Source organism: Myotis nattereri, assembly GCF_964212035.1.
Source record: "Myotis nattereri genome assembly, chromosome: 3".
Lineage (NCBI taxonomy): Eukaryota > Metazoa > Chordata > Mammalia > Chiroptera > Vespertilionidae > Myotis > Myotis nattereri.
In genome coordinates, this window is record NC_138077.1 from 21,937,427 (window position 1) to 21,953,554 (window position 16,128).

Sequence of the window (16,128 nt, forward strand, 5' to 3'; positions counted from 1 at the left end):
CTGGGCCAGATACGATAAACTGTTTATTGAACAAGAACCCAGCTCGCTTGGAATGAAAATTCTGAAAGGCTGCTCAGAACCATCTATGGTACGCACCTTACTTCACCATGTTTTCAACATTTCTTTTAAACTCTTTTCCTAGGTGAAATTAGAAATGTTTACAATGGAGACATTCAATTCCCCAATTCCTCATTTGCTCAAATTAACTTTTTAAAAGTTGCGGTGTTCACTCTGGATCAGCTCAATCCTGACTAACCAGCCAACCATCTGCCTCACCAAGGCTGCATCCTTATCTGCCAACCTCTTCCATCCACCCCTTTTCCATGGGGTAATACATTTTAATTGGTGCTTCTCTGCAATCCCCTCACATCTCCATCTGGCCAAATAAACACATTTTTTTTTTCCCTATTCAGCCTCAACATTTTGGCAGTTTGCAAGAGGATCAACTTGCCACACTGGGTAATCTCTAAGCTGCAAAAATTCTAAAATTAAAGGCACAGGTACAGGTGGTATAATCAATGGCTTTCTCGAGGATGGCTCATGTACAAAGTGGCTTTGTGCTCAACAGTGGTTTTGCTTTTTTCTTGATTTTTTAGAGAGAGACAGAAACATCGATGAGCGAGAAACATCAGTTGGCTGCCTCCTGCACACTCCCCACTGGAGAGCGAGCCCACAACCTGGGCATGTGCTCTGACCAGGAATCGAACCTGTGACTTTTTGGTGCATGCATCAACATTCAACCACTGAGCCACAACGGCCGGGCTCAACAGTGTTTTTACACTGTTTCCTTGGTCTGCATCGCAGTTCCTGAGCAGTGCTCATGTTGAGAACTGTGTCCTCTCCGAGGGCAAATCACTGATGACATATTCCGAGGCCAGCATCACTTTTGAACATAGGCTTATTACCACCCAATATCTACTGGTCATATTGGGACCAGTATAACCAGGGGACAGAAGGGTGAAATGGTGAAGACTATGGGCTCTGGCCCTAACTGGTTTGGCTCAGTGGATAGAGTGTTGGCCTATGGACTGAAGGGTCCCAGGTTCGATTCTGGTCAAGGGCATGTACCTTGGTTGCGGGCACATCCCCAGTGGGAGGTGTGCAGGAGGCAGCTGATCGATGTTCCTCCTGCATCGATGTTTCTGACTCTCTATCTCTCTCCCTTCCTCTCTGTGAAAAATCAGTAAAATATATAAAAAGACTGTGGGCTCTGGAGGCAGGTTGGCGTTCCTACCAAGTTGCTCCATGCCTCAGTTTCACCACCAGTAAAAACGGAGATAATATTAGTACTAACTTCATAAGATTACTGTGAAGATTAAATGAAGTATCTGACATGTTTAACACAGAGCTTGGCTCATATTCACAAACAATTATTATTTTTAGGGCAGGGAAGTAGACTAAATTCTTTGGGCAGCAGGAAGGAAGGGGAAGAATAACCAGTCATGAAGTTACTCCTCAAATAAGTCCTTTCTCTTTAAGTGTTTAACTTTTTTTTTTTTACACGGTTTAACTGTAAAGCAAGGGTAAGGGATGACTGGAAGATTTCATGGTCTGTGTGATCATTCATTCATTAAGTGCTCTCTCATTTTTTTGAGGCTCTGGACAGAATGCTCCTTTTCCCTCAAACCCTCATGGTCATTTGTGTAGAAAGGAAGAATGGCCAGTACTGCTTTCTTGGCAGCTATACATATAAGGTATTGTTTTTCTCACTCATTTCTGGTTTATGTGTCTCTCCCTTTCAGCAGCTCTTTTCCTCACTCCCACTTTGATGAGATGCCTTTCTCAGAACTAAGCAGTGGCCATCAGGCACACCTCTGCGCGTTATTACAACTGAGGATGTTTATGCAAGAAGAGGGCCAACTAGAACGGGGGGGCTCACAGGTCCCTGTCAATCCCCAGGGGCACACATGATTTGGAGCGGTACGGGGGTGTCTCTCACCGGCTGCTTTCTCAGGGTTGTTGCACATGAAGCATTGCCATGCTCCCGCTGCTTCGCTGAAGCCAAACACGTCAAAGAACCTCACTTCTTCCAGATGGAGCTGTACCTGGTCCAGATCCTGTTCCAGGAACACAAAGCACAGGGAACATCAGCGGATCTGCCTGCTGCAGGGCATCCTGAAACTGGAAAGGGGGCCTTGGACGCAGGATGGCCAATGCTCAATCTCAGTGCTAAGGACGAGGAGGGAGTGTTGAGAAGGCCCCTCTTCCCTCACTGTGGAAAAGAACAGCATCTCAGACTCTTCTGGGAGTGTCTTAAATGCAGTGGGCACGGGCCCCAGGGCTGGGCACCAGGGTAAGTGGTGAGGTGTCAGAGCCTGAAGTACCCAGAATGTTATTGCATCTAGACACAGTGCCAGAATTTCTAAAAAGAAGGGATATCCAGGTGGCAGTGGGGTTAAAAGGAACACTATTGGGGGATTTGTCTTTTAGTTACCCTTGACATGAACTTGAGAATCAATTATCCCTATCAAAAAATTATTTTTATTAGGTTGGTTTGCAGGGGATTGGTGGAAAACATGAAGAAGGGCTTAATCCTTCAGCCCTTGGCCCCAGTATTGCTTTAGTTGTAGGCTTTATCTTAAAAGTCTATGCAAATTTTACAATCTATTCTCTAATATGACTTTATTGGTTTTAATGGGAAATAATGTCTTAAATTACATATCAGTAAATTAGTTAGCCTTTTCCCCTCCAAATGGTTGAGTAGAATTGACACACCAAGAGGACTGACCATGTTTTATGTGTCCTGTGGCATTGTGCCAGTGTGTCCCTATTTAAGAGGCAGAGGAGAGAGTTTCCATTACACTGTGAATGGATGGAAAATGATTAGCCTAACCAAGTTAAATAGCTCTACTGTACTCCTGAGGCTTTGCTATTATGTAAATGACGTGTATCCTTTGCTACAGGACGGCCAGAACTGCACTCTTAAAAGGTTGCTTTCCTAAGGGGGAATTAATGTTCTTGCTAGCCTTGCACGTGCCCAGCCAACTTATGTGTTTATCCTCTGTTGAGCTGTGATTTTATTTCTTTTCCACCGACCCACACACTCTTAAAAAATATGTTTATTGATTCTTAGAGTGAGAGAGGAAGAGAGAGGGGTAGATAGGAACACCAATGAGAAACATCATTAATGGGTTGCCTCCTGCATGCCCCCGACTGGGGATCGAGCCCATAACCCCAGCTTTTGCCCTTACTGGGAATCAAACCCATGACCCCTTGGTTCCTAGGTTGATGCTCAACCACTGAGCCACACCTGCCAGGCTGGCCCACATACTCTTCTCTCCTACCGATAGTAACATCTCCTAGTGTGTCCAAGAGCTGAGGGATGAACTGCTTATGGTGGACCTAAAATAGAGGATGATCAAGTAGATACCTATATTTCTGCCAAGTAAATTAGTAAATTAGTTAACCTTTTCTAATTAGTAAATTAGATAACCGTATGGGTATCTACTTGAGCATCCTCTATTTTAGGTCCACCATAAGCAGTTCACCCCTCAGCTCTTGGACACACTAGGTTTCCCAGGACAAATGGTTTCCCAGGTCTATATCTGTTGACAGAAGTGAGGAGTATGCTAGACTCTAAGCTCATTGAGGGTAGACATGTATTTACCTTGTTCACAGTTGTATTCCCAGACTCTAGTCCGACATCAGGAATGGATTAATGTCATTGGTTTGCAGGCCCAGTGAAAAGTTTACAGATAGACTATACAAACAGTATAGTGAGAATTTTAAAAGGACTTCTTTTTAGAGAACATTCACACTCACTGGAACATAAACCCAACGAGGGCAGAGGTTTTGTCTGTTGAATTGGCTGTTGCAAACTCAGCACCTAAAAGTGCCTGTCACATAAGCAAGCCTTACATAAATACATGTGGAATAATGAAAGCTATAAACTGGGACTAGAAATGAATACTTTTCAAACATCCTTTATTAAGATTATTACAGCTCATGTGCTTGGATTGGACGCTTTGGAGGCTCCACATGCTGAACACACCATTTCAAGTTGCTAACATTTAATACCATATTTTAGGCATTCCATCAGGCACTGTATATACAGAATGTTGTTTCAACAAAAGTGACTTCAAATGCGTTTAATGAAAAAAAGGAGGCTTAAACATTATTTTCTTAAAACCATGTTCCCAAGATAAAGACCGAAGAAGCACCTGGGAGTTTTGTAGGTTTCAAAGGATGAAATCCATATTAAAATTTATGGAGAAAAACAGATGTTCATAAATACCAGTTTCAAAACTGCTAGGTCTCTGAAGTCTGTACTTGGCCATTGGCATGCAAATCACTTCCCTATTTTCCCACACAATTAGAGTTCAATTTTTCATTCACCACAAACACTGTTAGCAAACAAAGTATTTAATACTTAAGGGTTCCTTTATTTTTCCTGTCCTGAGACCAGAAATGTCCCAGGTTGTTACCTATAAACCACATTTGTCTTGGTAGAGAGTTATTTAAGAAGTTTAAGGCAGATGGCAAGCTCCATCCCAGTGTTCACGTTCTGAAGTCAAAAGCATGCAGTTACAGACCCTCCCTCTTCAGAGGGGTGAGGTGTCATGCAGAGAGAACTAGTGAAGAAGAGAGACGGTTCTGTAAACTGTTGAAGTCGGCAGAACAGCCACCTTGAATGGAGAGATGGAGGAAATGCAAGCAATTCTAAATATTGGTGGGAAATCAAAGCAAAATAAACCACAAAACAAGCAAACAAACCATCAGCCAGTGATACCTAAATGTTTGAAAATTTGATCTCTTAATAGCCTCGAGGTCATTATTTCTCTACTTAATCTTCTTTACCCTCCTGGGTCCTGTCGCTTCCCCAGGCATTGCCCAAGAATTTCTACACAACTTCCCTCTTTTTTCAAGACAAGAGAACTAAGACGGACTTGATTAGAGAATTGCAAACTTCCTTTAAGACAGCTAGACTCCAGAAGAGTAATAAAAGTCATTCATATCTAAGTAGAGTCAGTCATTCTCTAAGTACTTCATTTCAATGGGATTGCAATGGACAGACCCTAGAGTGACACCCCTCCCCCTAATAATTGTGTTCATCCCTTTGGAGAGTCCCCTGCTCTCAAGTGTGGGAGGGACCTGTGACTTCTTCTAAACAAGAATATTATGGCAAAAGTGATAGGACATCAATCCTATGATTGTCATAATGTACACACACACACACACACACACACACACACACACACACACACACACACCCCAACCTGTCTTGCTAGATGCAAAGGGAGACCCTCCTCCTGGACTTGAAGAAGTAAACTGCCAAGTTGTGAATGACCCATGGACAGGGCCCCATGGCAGGGAACTGTGGGTGGCCTTCCAGGACCTAAAGGTAGCCTTCAGCCAATAGCCAGTAAGAAATCCTGGCCTTCATTCCTACAAACCCCAGGAAATGGTTTCTGCCAAGAACCTGAGTGAGTCTGGAAGCAGATCCTCCCCATTTAAACCTCTAACAGAACACAGCCCAGACAATATCTTGTAGCCTTTTGAGACCTTGAGCAGAGGACCCAGCTAAGTCACAAGCAGACTCCTGACCCGAGGAAACTGTGAGATAACAAATATGTGTTGTTTTAAGCTTCTAGGTTTGTGGTATTTGTTATGCAGCATTGAGAACCAATACTGAGATTGTGCCACGAAGAAGGGAAGGTCACCCTGTTGGCCAATTCTCCATGAAGATAATGATTTTGCTTAGAGGGGACACGTTCTTCCCAGAGCACTTCAAATCAGGCCTCAATAAACCCGAAGAATTTTGAAGTCCAAATTATTTCTGCTGACTTAAAGAAAAATATATGTAACCATAGCAAGCATGCCATTAAGAAGGATTTTTCTAATAAACACCATCTAATTCAAGAGGGGTAAAAGCCCCTGGAGGGAAAATAATGTTTTTAACCAGTTTTAGAAGAAAATCATTAATGAGAGCAGGAATTTGGGAAACTACATAAAAAGTCCCGTGTGAAGCCTCCTCAGGGAAAAATCAGCCAGGCAGCATGGAAAGATGAGAGGGTATTTACAACATTATTTTGATGACAGTGACAGCATGAGTCAGCGCTATGGATTCCATAAAAGTGCAAAGTGGCCGCTGGATGTTATAATGTGGTCTGTGTACTGTGAGAGGGCACTGAGAAGCAATTTTCCAAAAGTCAGTGAAAGCATACATCTGGAAGAAGTTTAGATCCTGGCACATTTAAATTCTGTTCTAAAGTTATTTTTGCACAGATACAAACATAGGATTGCCTCATGTGCTCTGTGTGCCTGTGATTAATAGGATCAATTCTAGGCACATACTTTAAGTATGTGTTTAAGAAACATAAAGGAGAGGTGTATTTTTTTTTTTAGTATAAATAATCCCCAATATTTTCACATAATAGCAGGGGATTATGGCTATTTCCAGTGCACACATTCTAATTATAGGGAGACCAGGGTGTGAAGTACATTTATTGAGGGAAGAAAATGAATGATTCATTTCTATATTATTCATCTTCATATTATTTGTATTGTCCTACATTTTGTAGGCATAGTGTCTTATAAGAAACACTGTAGACTGAATGAATATACTAACAAAAGGACTCTAAAGAATATTTATGGCCTGACTGGCATGGCTCAGTGGTTGAGCATTGACCCATGAACCAGGAAGTCATGGTGCAATTCCTGATCAGAGCTCCCCCAGCAGGGGGTGTGCAAAAGACAACCAATCAATGATTCTTTTTCATCATTGATGCTTCTATCTCTCTCCCTCTCCCTTCCTCTCTGAAATCAATATAAATATATTTTAAAAAAAGAATAGAAGGGAACTTTAAAAAATATTTATGCTACAATTTAATTTTTAAATTTATTTCAATTTTTAAATTTATTTCAATTTCTGAAAAATGATACAATTAAATTCAATTCATAACACTTAGTCTTTACAGTAACGGGTGTCAGGAACCAAGGACAAATAGATGAAGGAGACAGTCTTGTATTCCAAGGAAGTGAGAAAGCAATTCATTGGGTCCACACTACTCCTCATGGAGGAAAATTGAAATATACCATTATTAGTATTTGGTTGTGATTGTTATTAAACTTATTTTGGCATGAATCTTTTGGTCCTCAACTGGATTAAAGCTCTTTAGCAAGGAGACTGACTTATTTTGTAGCTTTGGAAAATACTTAGCATAGCACTGTTCCAATAGTAGTTGTTCAATAAATTTTTATAAATTTTTACTGACTTTATCTCTAATTTATATGAAACATAGGGTTTAGGGTTTCATTTTTTTTATGTCTATTCAACTATGACCATAAAGCTCTTTCAGAACACATTTCTTTTAAAAAATATGTAGCAGCATCTCTATGTGTATTATAGGAATTCATTTTATTTAATTTTGTGAAGCAAGATTTTAGAATAAAATGTTAGTAATTGAAGAAAAATGTTGGTCTGACTTCATCATAATAGCATGTTGAGTTCATGCTCTCAAGATTCTTAGCTTTTCCAGATCGCCAGTGCTCAGGAGTCAAGGGAAAGTTGTTAAAAACACCAGATACAGATTCCACTCCTGGAAACCTAACCCTATATGCCTGTGTTCAGGCCGGGAATCTGCATTTCTAAACAAGCTCCCCCAGGTTTTCCGGTATTCACCGACTGGGAAATTAATCCTACACCCTTGGGAACAGATGTGGGGCTGGCTGATCTGTCTCCATTAATTGGTATTTGTGGGATTTGTCAGCCCTCATGGGCTGGACTACAATAGGTTTCATATGACAACATATATAATCTGGTTGCAAGAGCAAAAATTCCATTCTTAAAAATCAGAGATGTTATTATTCCAGATTGTGCAATATGGAAGGGAGAAGTGAAGTGTGAAAATTGAACTCGTTTGGCCTTTTCTGAAACTTGGCAGAAGGCTGGGCTGTGTGTGAGGGAGGGTGGGACAACAGGTGGGAGACAGACTCTCAGCAGAGGCACCAAGGGTGCTGATCTGGAAGAACTCAGTGTGGTTCAGTATTGCACTGTCTCCCCTTTTCTATTCCAAACTAGTAAGATAACTCTAGGCACACATGAGTAGATGAGGTCAGTGTAGCAAGCTTCTTACTTTTACTGGAGATCACGACATAGACATGACTATTTTCCTATCCTTGGAGTCCCTGTATGTTGGGAAGCACTGGGTTGTTTCTTGGCAAGTCCTGGCAATTCTGACTGTTGGTCTGGCTCTGAGTGGCTGGAAGAAGGCACTCATCTTTGTTTCATTCATTTCAGAGAGCAGTTCTAAAGAATGCTTTTATTTGAGAAACAACCAATGTGATAGATTATTTGACTTGGTTCAAAAAGGCAAATTTTCACACTCATCTAAGGATCATGAATAAATAATCTCGTCACAGAATGTTGGGGGTAAACATGGCAAGAGTTTATATAAAGTCATTTATAGAAAAGCAAATAAAAACACATGAATTGATTAGAAAATAAAGGTGGCACAGTGAGTAAAGTTGAATAAATGTATTTTATAAATGCAATTAAAATATTTTAGCCCACTAAATTCAGCAAAGCATTTTTTAAAAAAAATCAAAGTGGAAGCAAGGACAAAAGATTACCAGTTCTCAAAATGTTAAGAAAGCGTTGACATTTCTATAGTGGTGATGGCAGTAAAACGTAATCACCAGGACTGTTGGCAGTGAAAGCCAGCACCCACAGGATCGCCTTTCACATTGGAAAGCAAAGAATTGCAGTGACTTTTTTTCTAATTGATCATGGCCACCTGCATTTAGCAACCATGTCTTGAGCATCTAGTACAATTATGCACTACTGTGTGGTGCTAGATCACAGGGTGCTGATGTGGAAGAGCTCATTGGAGGGGCTTTCCTTTTTTTTAAAAAAAAATCCTCACCTGAGGATATTTTTCCCCACTGATTTCTAGAGAGAGTAGAAGGGAGGAAGGGGATATATATATATATATATATATATATATATATATATATAGAGAGAGAGAGAGAGAGAGAGAGAGAGAGAGAGAGAGGGAGATTGACGTGAGAGAGACACATTGACTGGTTGCGTCCTGCACATGACCCTACCGGGCTAGGGAACCTGCAACTGAGGTCTGTGCTCTTGATGGGTATTGAATTGTCAACCCTTCGATCTGCAGGCCAACACTGGCCAGGGCTCTTTCTTCCTGTGAAAATCAGTTAGTGAGGTTCTGCTCCTCGGCTCTGGAGGCTCTTCTGTTGGGGGCAAGGTCCCTCCCTTGTCTTATTTTTTCCCTTTATCCCTGATACTGCTCTCATTCCCAGACTGCCCCTCCCATCTCCCCTTTACATATGTTCTCACTCTTTTGAGTTTGATATGTGTCTTTGAACAGACATATACTCTTGAAAAATATGAGCAACATTTAGTGTATTTTTCATTTTTCCCAAATGATGTTATGCCATAGACTGCATTTGATTTCTTGCTTGTTTCACTCAAGATCTCTACGTGGTGTTGTATGTGTATTTAGTTGCCTCTACCGCTACAAAGTGATTTCACAGTGTGCATCTACCACCCACCACCCACCACCCACCACATTTTACCTAACCATTCCCCTAGTGATGGGCCCATGGGTGCTTCCACCTTTTCACTTACATGGACCATGCCAACAATGGGTAACTTCATACCTGTCCCCTTGTGGATGTGAGCAAGAATTTTTTTTGGAATAATCATCCCAGAGTGGATCAAAGGGAGGTGGAAGGCTGTAGAGGAAATATTTTTATGTTTCTGCACAGTTTGGGTTTTCTGAGCAAATTTTACTGAATGTTGGACCTGGGCTAAGAGAACAAGCTTTCAAAGTTCATTTATGACTGATTAGAAGTGAGAGACCATCTTGAGAGATTTCTCTTCCCAGAGTATGAGTTTACCTTTCAGGGTGGGGCTGAGACCCAGGTTTGGAGACATCCCTGGTTGTCAAGCTGGGGACAATCGTCTTACCCTCTTCTTGGGAAGATTTAGGTGCATCCAAAAGGGTCACAGTAGGAAACCAGTATCTTTCCCAAGAAGCAAAGATCTTTCTTCCCTTCTCCCAGAAGAGTGGGAACAGCTGTCCATCCCTTATTTAAACACCCCAGATTCATATTTTCAGGGCTCCCTAACTACAGTATAGGCCCTAGAATGTGTAGGATGATATTTGGTTCTCCCAGTGTTGTCCTAGGCAACGGAGGCAAAGGGAAACCAGTGAGGTGATTTGCTGTAAATGATAATAATCATCTGCTTTGCTCCAGAAGCCTTGTTTGCATGAGACATTAAAAATGCAACATTATGCATATCCTTAACTTCACTAGGTTCTGATAAATTGCTTTCCAAAATGGCTGTCCAATTTACATTCCCACCAGCACAGCATGAAGAATTTCTTTTCCACATCATAATGAAAGGGCTTTCTCAGCTTTGAAGTTTCTGGGAGAATTTCCATCCAACAACCCTTTCCCATGTCTGAAGCAGGCCATCTTTTTGGTGACCACAGACGTATTTGTCTGATTGCATTAGGGGCTTGCAGCAGTCTCCAGTGACTTCTTAAAGCATTGCTTCTTAAACCATGAGAAAAATCAACCACCCTTCTGTAGCAATTGTTGCATTTCTCTCCATTTTTTATTGCCTTTTGCTATCATAAGAAGTATTCCAGGTCCTGGGAATCAGACCACCCTTTTCAGGTACAATTATTTTAATACACTAGTACATGCCAACATTTGGCCACGGTCTAGTTTTACTTTAAGAACTATTCTTTTATTGATGTGTTTACTACTTGGAGCAGTTACAGAGGGGATCAAACTACCATGACTTTACCATGGACTTAAAGAGAAGGCATTGCTCTGCATGCTGTGGGAACTTCAAACGTCTCACTTAGTCATTCAACAGATAGAGCATAACCCTAAGCATTGGTGAAGTAATAGTGATCAAGGCAGACATAGTAAGTAGAACTACCCCTTAGTAGAGAAATGGATAAAGCGAACTATGGCCTATTTATGCAACGGAAAATTTAGTAGATGCTAAAATGAATGAGCTAACTCTACATGTATGAACAGATATATTTTTAAAAGATAATCTTAAGTTCAGAAAGCATATTGCAAAAGATACACAAAGTGTAATAACACACATGTAAAACCCCAAAGCACTCAGGGAACTAATACCAACCTCAGGAGCGTATTCACAACATCTTCTTTCTGTTTGTAAAGAGAAATATTTGAAGTAAATATGGAAGAAAGGTAAGCACCTCTTCTATCTTGTGGTGGGAATGGGTATCACCTGTCTTTACTTTTCTGAATTTGTCAACTATTTCTGAATTTAATAAAAATAAAAGTGAGTTAGAGAACACAGTGCAGTGAAGCAAGGAGACTGGCAGGGGTTGAATCTGTGAGGAAGAAAGACTCTGCGTGTGTTGGGGGTGTTCCTTACACATGCCCCCTTGTGGAGGAGACCCTTTATTTTGCCTCGGGGGTGAAGGTCATTAAAGGACCTTGTCTTTCTCCTGATTTTTGCATTTATTCCTGTTGGGGGGAGGGGAAGTGCCATATTAAGGCCTCCTTTAATCTAGATCATCAAACCGGGAGACAGATAAGCATGAAATGTCGTGTTTGTAATACATTCTATTGTTTTGTTTTAGAAAACAAACCAGTTCTACAGTCCACTGACATCACGTTGTATCCTAGGGAAGTACTGTAGAATGGGTTAAACAGCAGAAGTAACACTTAGGAATAAGATTATTCCCCGCCCCCGCCCTGCAGAGTGGTATGGAGTAAAGAAGGTAGGTTTCAGAACCAGAAGATCTGAGTTTGTACCCTGCCACCATCATTCACTAGAGTTCTTGGGAAACATCTTAATTTCTCAGTGTTTTCAATGCACTGCTCAATCTGTAAAATGACAGTGATTCCTCAGCTGTCTCCTTCAGAGAGTTTTTGCCCCAAATCAATTCATGGGTAATTACAGTAACTGTAAAGAAATAATAAAAAACAGCGATAATGATGATGATTTGACCAAAGCAAACTAAGAAGCTCCTTTTTATGCATACAAAATATACTGGGGTTTTTTTGTTTCCTAGCTAGAGAAATACATGTAAATCTTTCTGAAATGAATGACTTGTTTAAGAAACATTGATGTTAGGTGCCCGAGAAACATATTTCATTTTCTAAAAGCAAGTGACATACTTATCTGTCTGTTTTTGTTAGTGTGTTGTCAAACCTAGGGGTATGGAATGTAATGAGATGCAAACATAACAAGATGTAATGAAACGTGACCATTTGAAAGGGGAATAATGACATGTGCATGTCTGATGGGGCCCTAATGAGATGTACAAATAGAAATGCACATAGAAATGTGCATGGGTAATGGTGTAATGAGATGCATAAATGAATGGGTGTAATGGTACAGGCATTTAAGGGGATGTAATGTGATTTATAAATGGAAGCATTAAATGGGGAGGGTGGAAAGGGCAGGTTGTGATAAGAAGGAGAGAGAAAGAATGCAGTGCTATGCATGAATGGAGGAGCTAATAATATGTGCATGATGAGGATGTAATGAGATAAAAATGGAGTGGCATAATGAGGTTCACAGATGGAAGGATGTAATGAGCTGTGCAGAAAGGAGGGAATAATGAGAAGCATAAAAGGAAGGATTTAATACTCTGCATAAAGACATGGACATAAAAAGATGTGAGGAATGAAAGGAGGAGCAGCAAAAAAGGGACATTGGTGGAGGGATGGGGAATAACAAGGTGGGCAAATGGAGCACTCTAATGAGATGCTGAAATTAAAGCGTGCAATGAGGTGTGCCCATTTAGGGAATAATTAGACACACACATAGGATTAGAATGAGCTACCTGGGCCCTGATCAGACATGGGCCATAGCATTCAGTTCTTACAAAGAAAGTGAAAATGGAAAACAATTCAGAGCAGAGCCACAGAGATATCTAAATTGTTACAGACCCAGAAAAGAGAAAACCAAGCAGGTGATTGAACCACAGCCTAGGAATTTAGGAAGTAATGCTCGTATAGGTGCTGTTTGGGGTATTTACTCTGTGCCAGGTGCTCCGCTGGGTGTTTAATTAAATGTATCATCTCATTTCCCCTTCCTAGCAACCCTATGAGGCAGATGGATTAGTTCCTGGATTATAGATGAAGACTGAGCTACAGAGAGGCCAACCAACTTATTCAGATTACCAGAGCATGCCCGTGGTGGAGATAGGAACCAAGCCAAGCCAACTGGATGCCAGTTACCTTTGCCTTCCTCTGGTGCTTCTGTAAAAGCAGTCTGCCACACCTCCTGCCTCAGAGTCGCCTGGATCACTTGTCATAGATGCAGAGTCCCAGGCTCACCCCAGTGAGTACCATTTGCAAGTTCCACAGAAGCCCTGGAAACTTGCATTTGAATAAACTCTCCAGGGCGTCCTGCATGCACTAAGGTCTGGGCACTATTTAGTGAGACCAGCACTAGAGCGGGGGATATTCTACTGCTTCCCATTGGCTCTGAGAAAAGATTGTGAAGAAAGGGACATGCATTCAGCATGAGCAATGTGGGCTGGCTGCAGGGGCACTGTAGCGGGAAATTCCAGGCCCTGGGTGAGGCATCAAGTGAGTCTGTATTTGACAGGGGACTTAAAAAAAAAGTACCATTCCCTTCAGATTGGTCTTCAATAGGAGCCCCACATTATATTGACAATAGTATAAAATGCAAAAATCTATTGAAAATAATTAGACTCTAGGAAATGTTTGTTTGCTGAATCAAAAAAAAAAAAAAAAAAAAAAAAAAGAGATCACTCCATAGGCTTGCAAGGACTTTGAAGAGGATAACGTGTTCTTAGAACCCAAAGTCGACCAATCTACATGCAACTTTCAGGGTTCTGAAAAAAGCAGATAGTGTCACTGTTCTCCTTCTTGATATGTCTAGTATTGAGATATTTAAATTGCTATGATTTTTTTAGCTTAAAACCCTGGAATTTATATTTTGAAATGAGTGTTAATTTTGAATGACTACTCACATATTAGTGACACAGCCTCTGTTCAAAACATTTTTAGAAGTTTCTCTTGGGATGTTTTTAGAGTATATTCATGGAGTGGTCTCTTTTTATAATAGGACCTGGGCCTGGAAAAATTTTGGCTGTTGGGAAAATAAAGCTCATTCTCAAGAGATGGAGCCTTTGTCATTCATTTTTTGGGCAGGGGGGAGGAGGGAGGTTCTTGCAGAGGAAGTGCAATATTAGCTACCATTTATTGAACACTTACTATGTGCCAGTCACTGTTCCAAGAATTTTACATGTTTTATATCTTCTAAATCTCACCAAATCTCTGTGAAGTGGGTACTAGTATTTTCTGTACATGGCTGGTAGAGAAGATGAGATGCAGAGGACTTAAATAAAAGAACTGGTAAGTGGGAAAATCAGGATTTGAACCAAGACCTCGAGCTTTTAACTACCACACTTTCAACTTGCTTGAAAAGAGGTGCTGTTTATTCTAATAGTTCAGTGTCTAGTGTTTATAAGTAGTCACACACCATTCATAATCATGTCAAGGGAAAAAGAAAAAAATTTCCCTTGTGCATTGATTATTTAAGAAAAGAACCTAAACCACTATTGGATTAGCAGACATTTCAGAGGAACTGCATACTTCTGTTCCCCCAGGAATAGAGTTATTTTGTTAACCATTTTCTAAAGTCTTTCTTTTTTTTTCAATTTCCCTGACTGATGCAGAACATCTGGCTGACTGTGAAGGAATGTTCACTACAGTAGTAAAATTGACGCGCTTCGTTATAGGACAGTCTGGCTTGTGTAACCTGAAGGAGGTAAAATACAATACGTGTGATAAACCAAGAGTTAAATAAGTCAAGGAAATATTTCTTATGCCAATTTTAATTTCTTTAAAAAAGCTTATGTAAAAAGAAGTACAGTGTATGTGGAGAGTGGTGTATATCAATTAGCCAAGTATAAGGGTAATAACTTTCTAATTTTTCAATAGTGAATGGAACTGTCACATTCAATGTGTTTACAAAATCATATGCAATCACTTAATGAGCTGTGTGTAAGGAATTGTTTAAATGAGGGGTCCTATAGATTGTTATAATGGATAGCTCTTAAGGGGAAAAACGAATTCAAATGGAGGTAGGGCGAGTATTTGGGGAGGCAAAGTTTAGAATTTGGCTGGACTTTTACACTCAGTGGTCCCAAGGCATCAATAAAAGTCGTGCTTGTAAAAGTCTCCAGAAGACGTGTCAGTTCTCAAGGACTCTTCACCTTCGAGCCTCTCCTCTTACGTTAATCACATTAATCCCAGAGGAACATTTACGAGGCTTCGGTGCAGGAGTGTGAGTCCACTGGTAGTACATAAGCTGTGATAAAAATTCATCTCACGCTTAAGCTAATACTCTCCCGGTGCCACCTAGCATTGCATGCCTTATGCACAGAGCCTCGTGTAAACGTGGTCCTGGCCACAGCCTCTCCCCTTGCTTGGTTGTCTGTCTGCCTTAGCCTTGGCCAGCCTTGTGATAAATGAGCTTGTGTCCTTGTTTGCAAGGGGGAATAGCAGAGCATCTGTTGGGGCTGGGAGGAAAAGCAGAGGGTTCTTGTGCAAAGATGCACAAATCCATCATCTTCTTCGTTCAGAAAATAACTTTTTTTTTTCTGGGCTCAAAAGAGCATCTTTATGTTTCTCAAATCAGGTTTCCTAAGTGCAGACTTTTCTTCAGCATTTTAAATCTCTCCTTTTGGTCTGCATCTTTACCCTCTATCATCTCAAACACAGATCTGCTCCTACATCCTTGAAATCTTTTACCATTTCATTACCACTGAGCCCCTCCCCACCCCAAAAAAGAGTTCAGTTTAGCATTTGAACAGCTGATCATTGCTGGAGAAAAAGCATATTTCCATTTTACTTTAAATCTATCATCTCAGATCCCAAATGAATGTTCCTCATTAGCCTGATGATCCTGCTATTCTTCTCTAGTAAGTTCGTGGTTCCTTTCTCTAAGGATTTCATCTCAGACATTCTCTTTCCTCAAACCTCCCACATTCTACCCCTCCTTTTCCCACCCCACTTTTAGCTGATGGCCTCACCTCTTATTTCACCGAAAAAGATGAAAAGCCATCAAAAAGCACTAACACATCTTTCCACCATCCAATCTCCTACTTGATCTGGGTCTGCATG

General features: G+C 40.8%; 1 protein-coding gene across 1 annotated transcript in view; it reads right to left on the reverse strand.

Annotated features, from left to right (window-relative positions):
• Nucleotides 1–16,128, reverse strand: part of VEPH1 (ventricular zone expressed PH domain containing 1) — a 213,508-nt gene that overhangs the window by 22,104 nt on the left and 175,276 nt on the right. Inside the window, exon 12 of the mRNA XM_081086676.1 lies at nt 1,940–2,057. Within this exon, the coding sequence (XP_080942802.1) occupies nt 1,940–2,057 (118 nt within the window). The remainder of the gene's footprint in view (nt 1–1,939; nt 2,058–16,128) is intronic.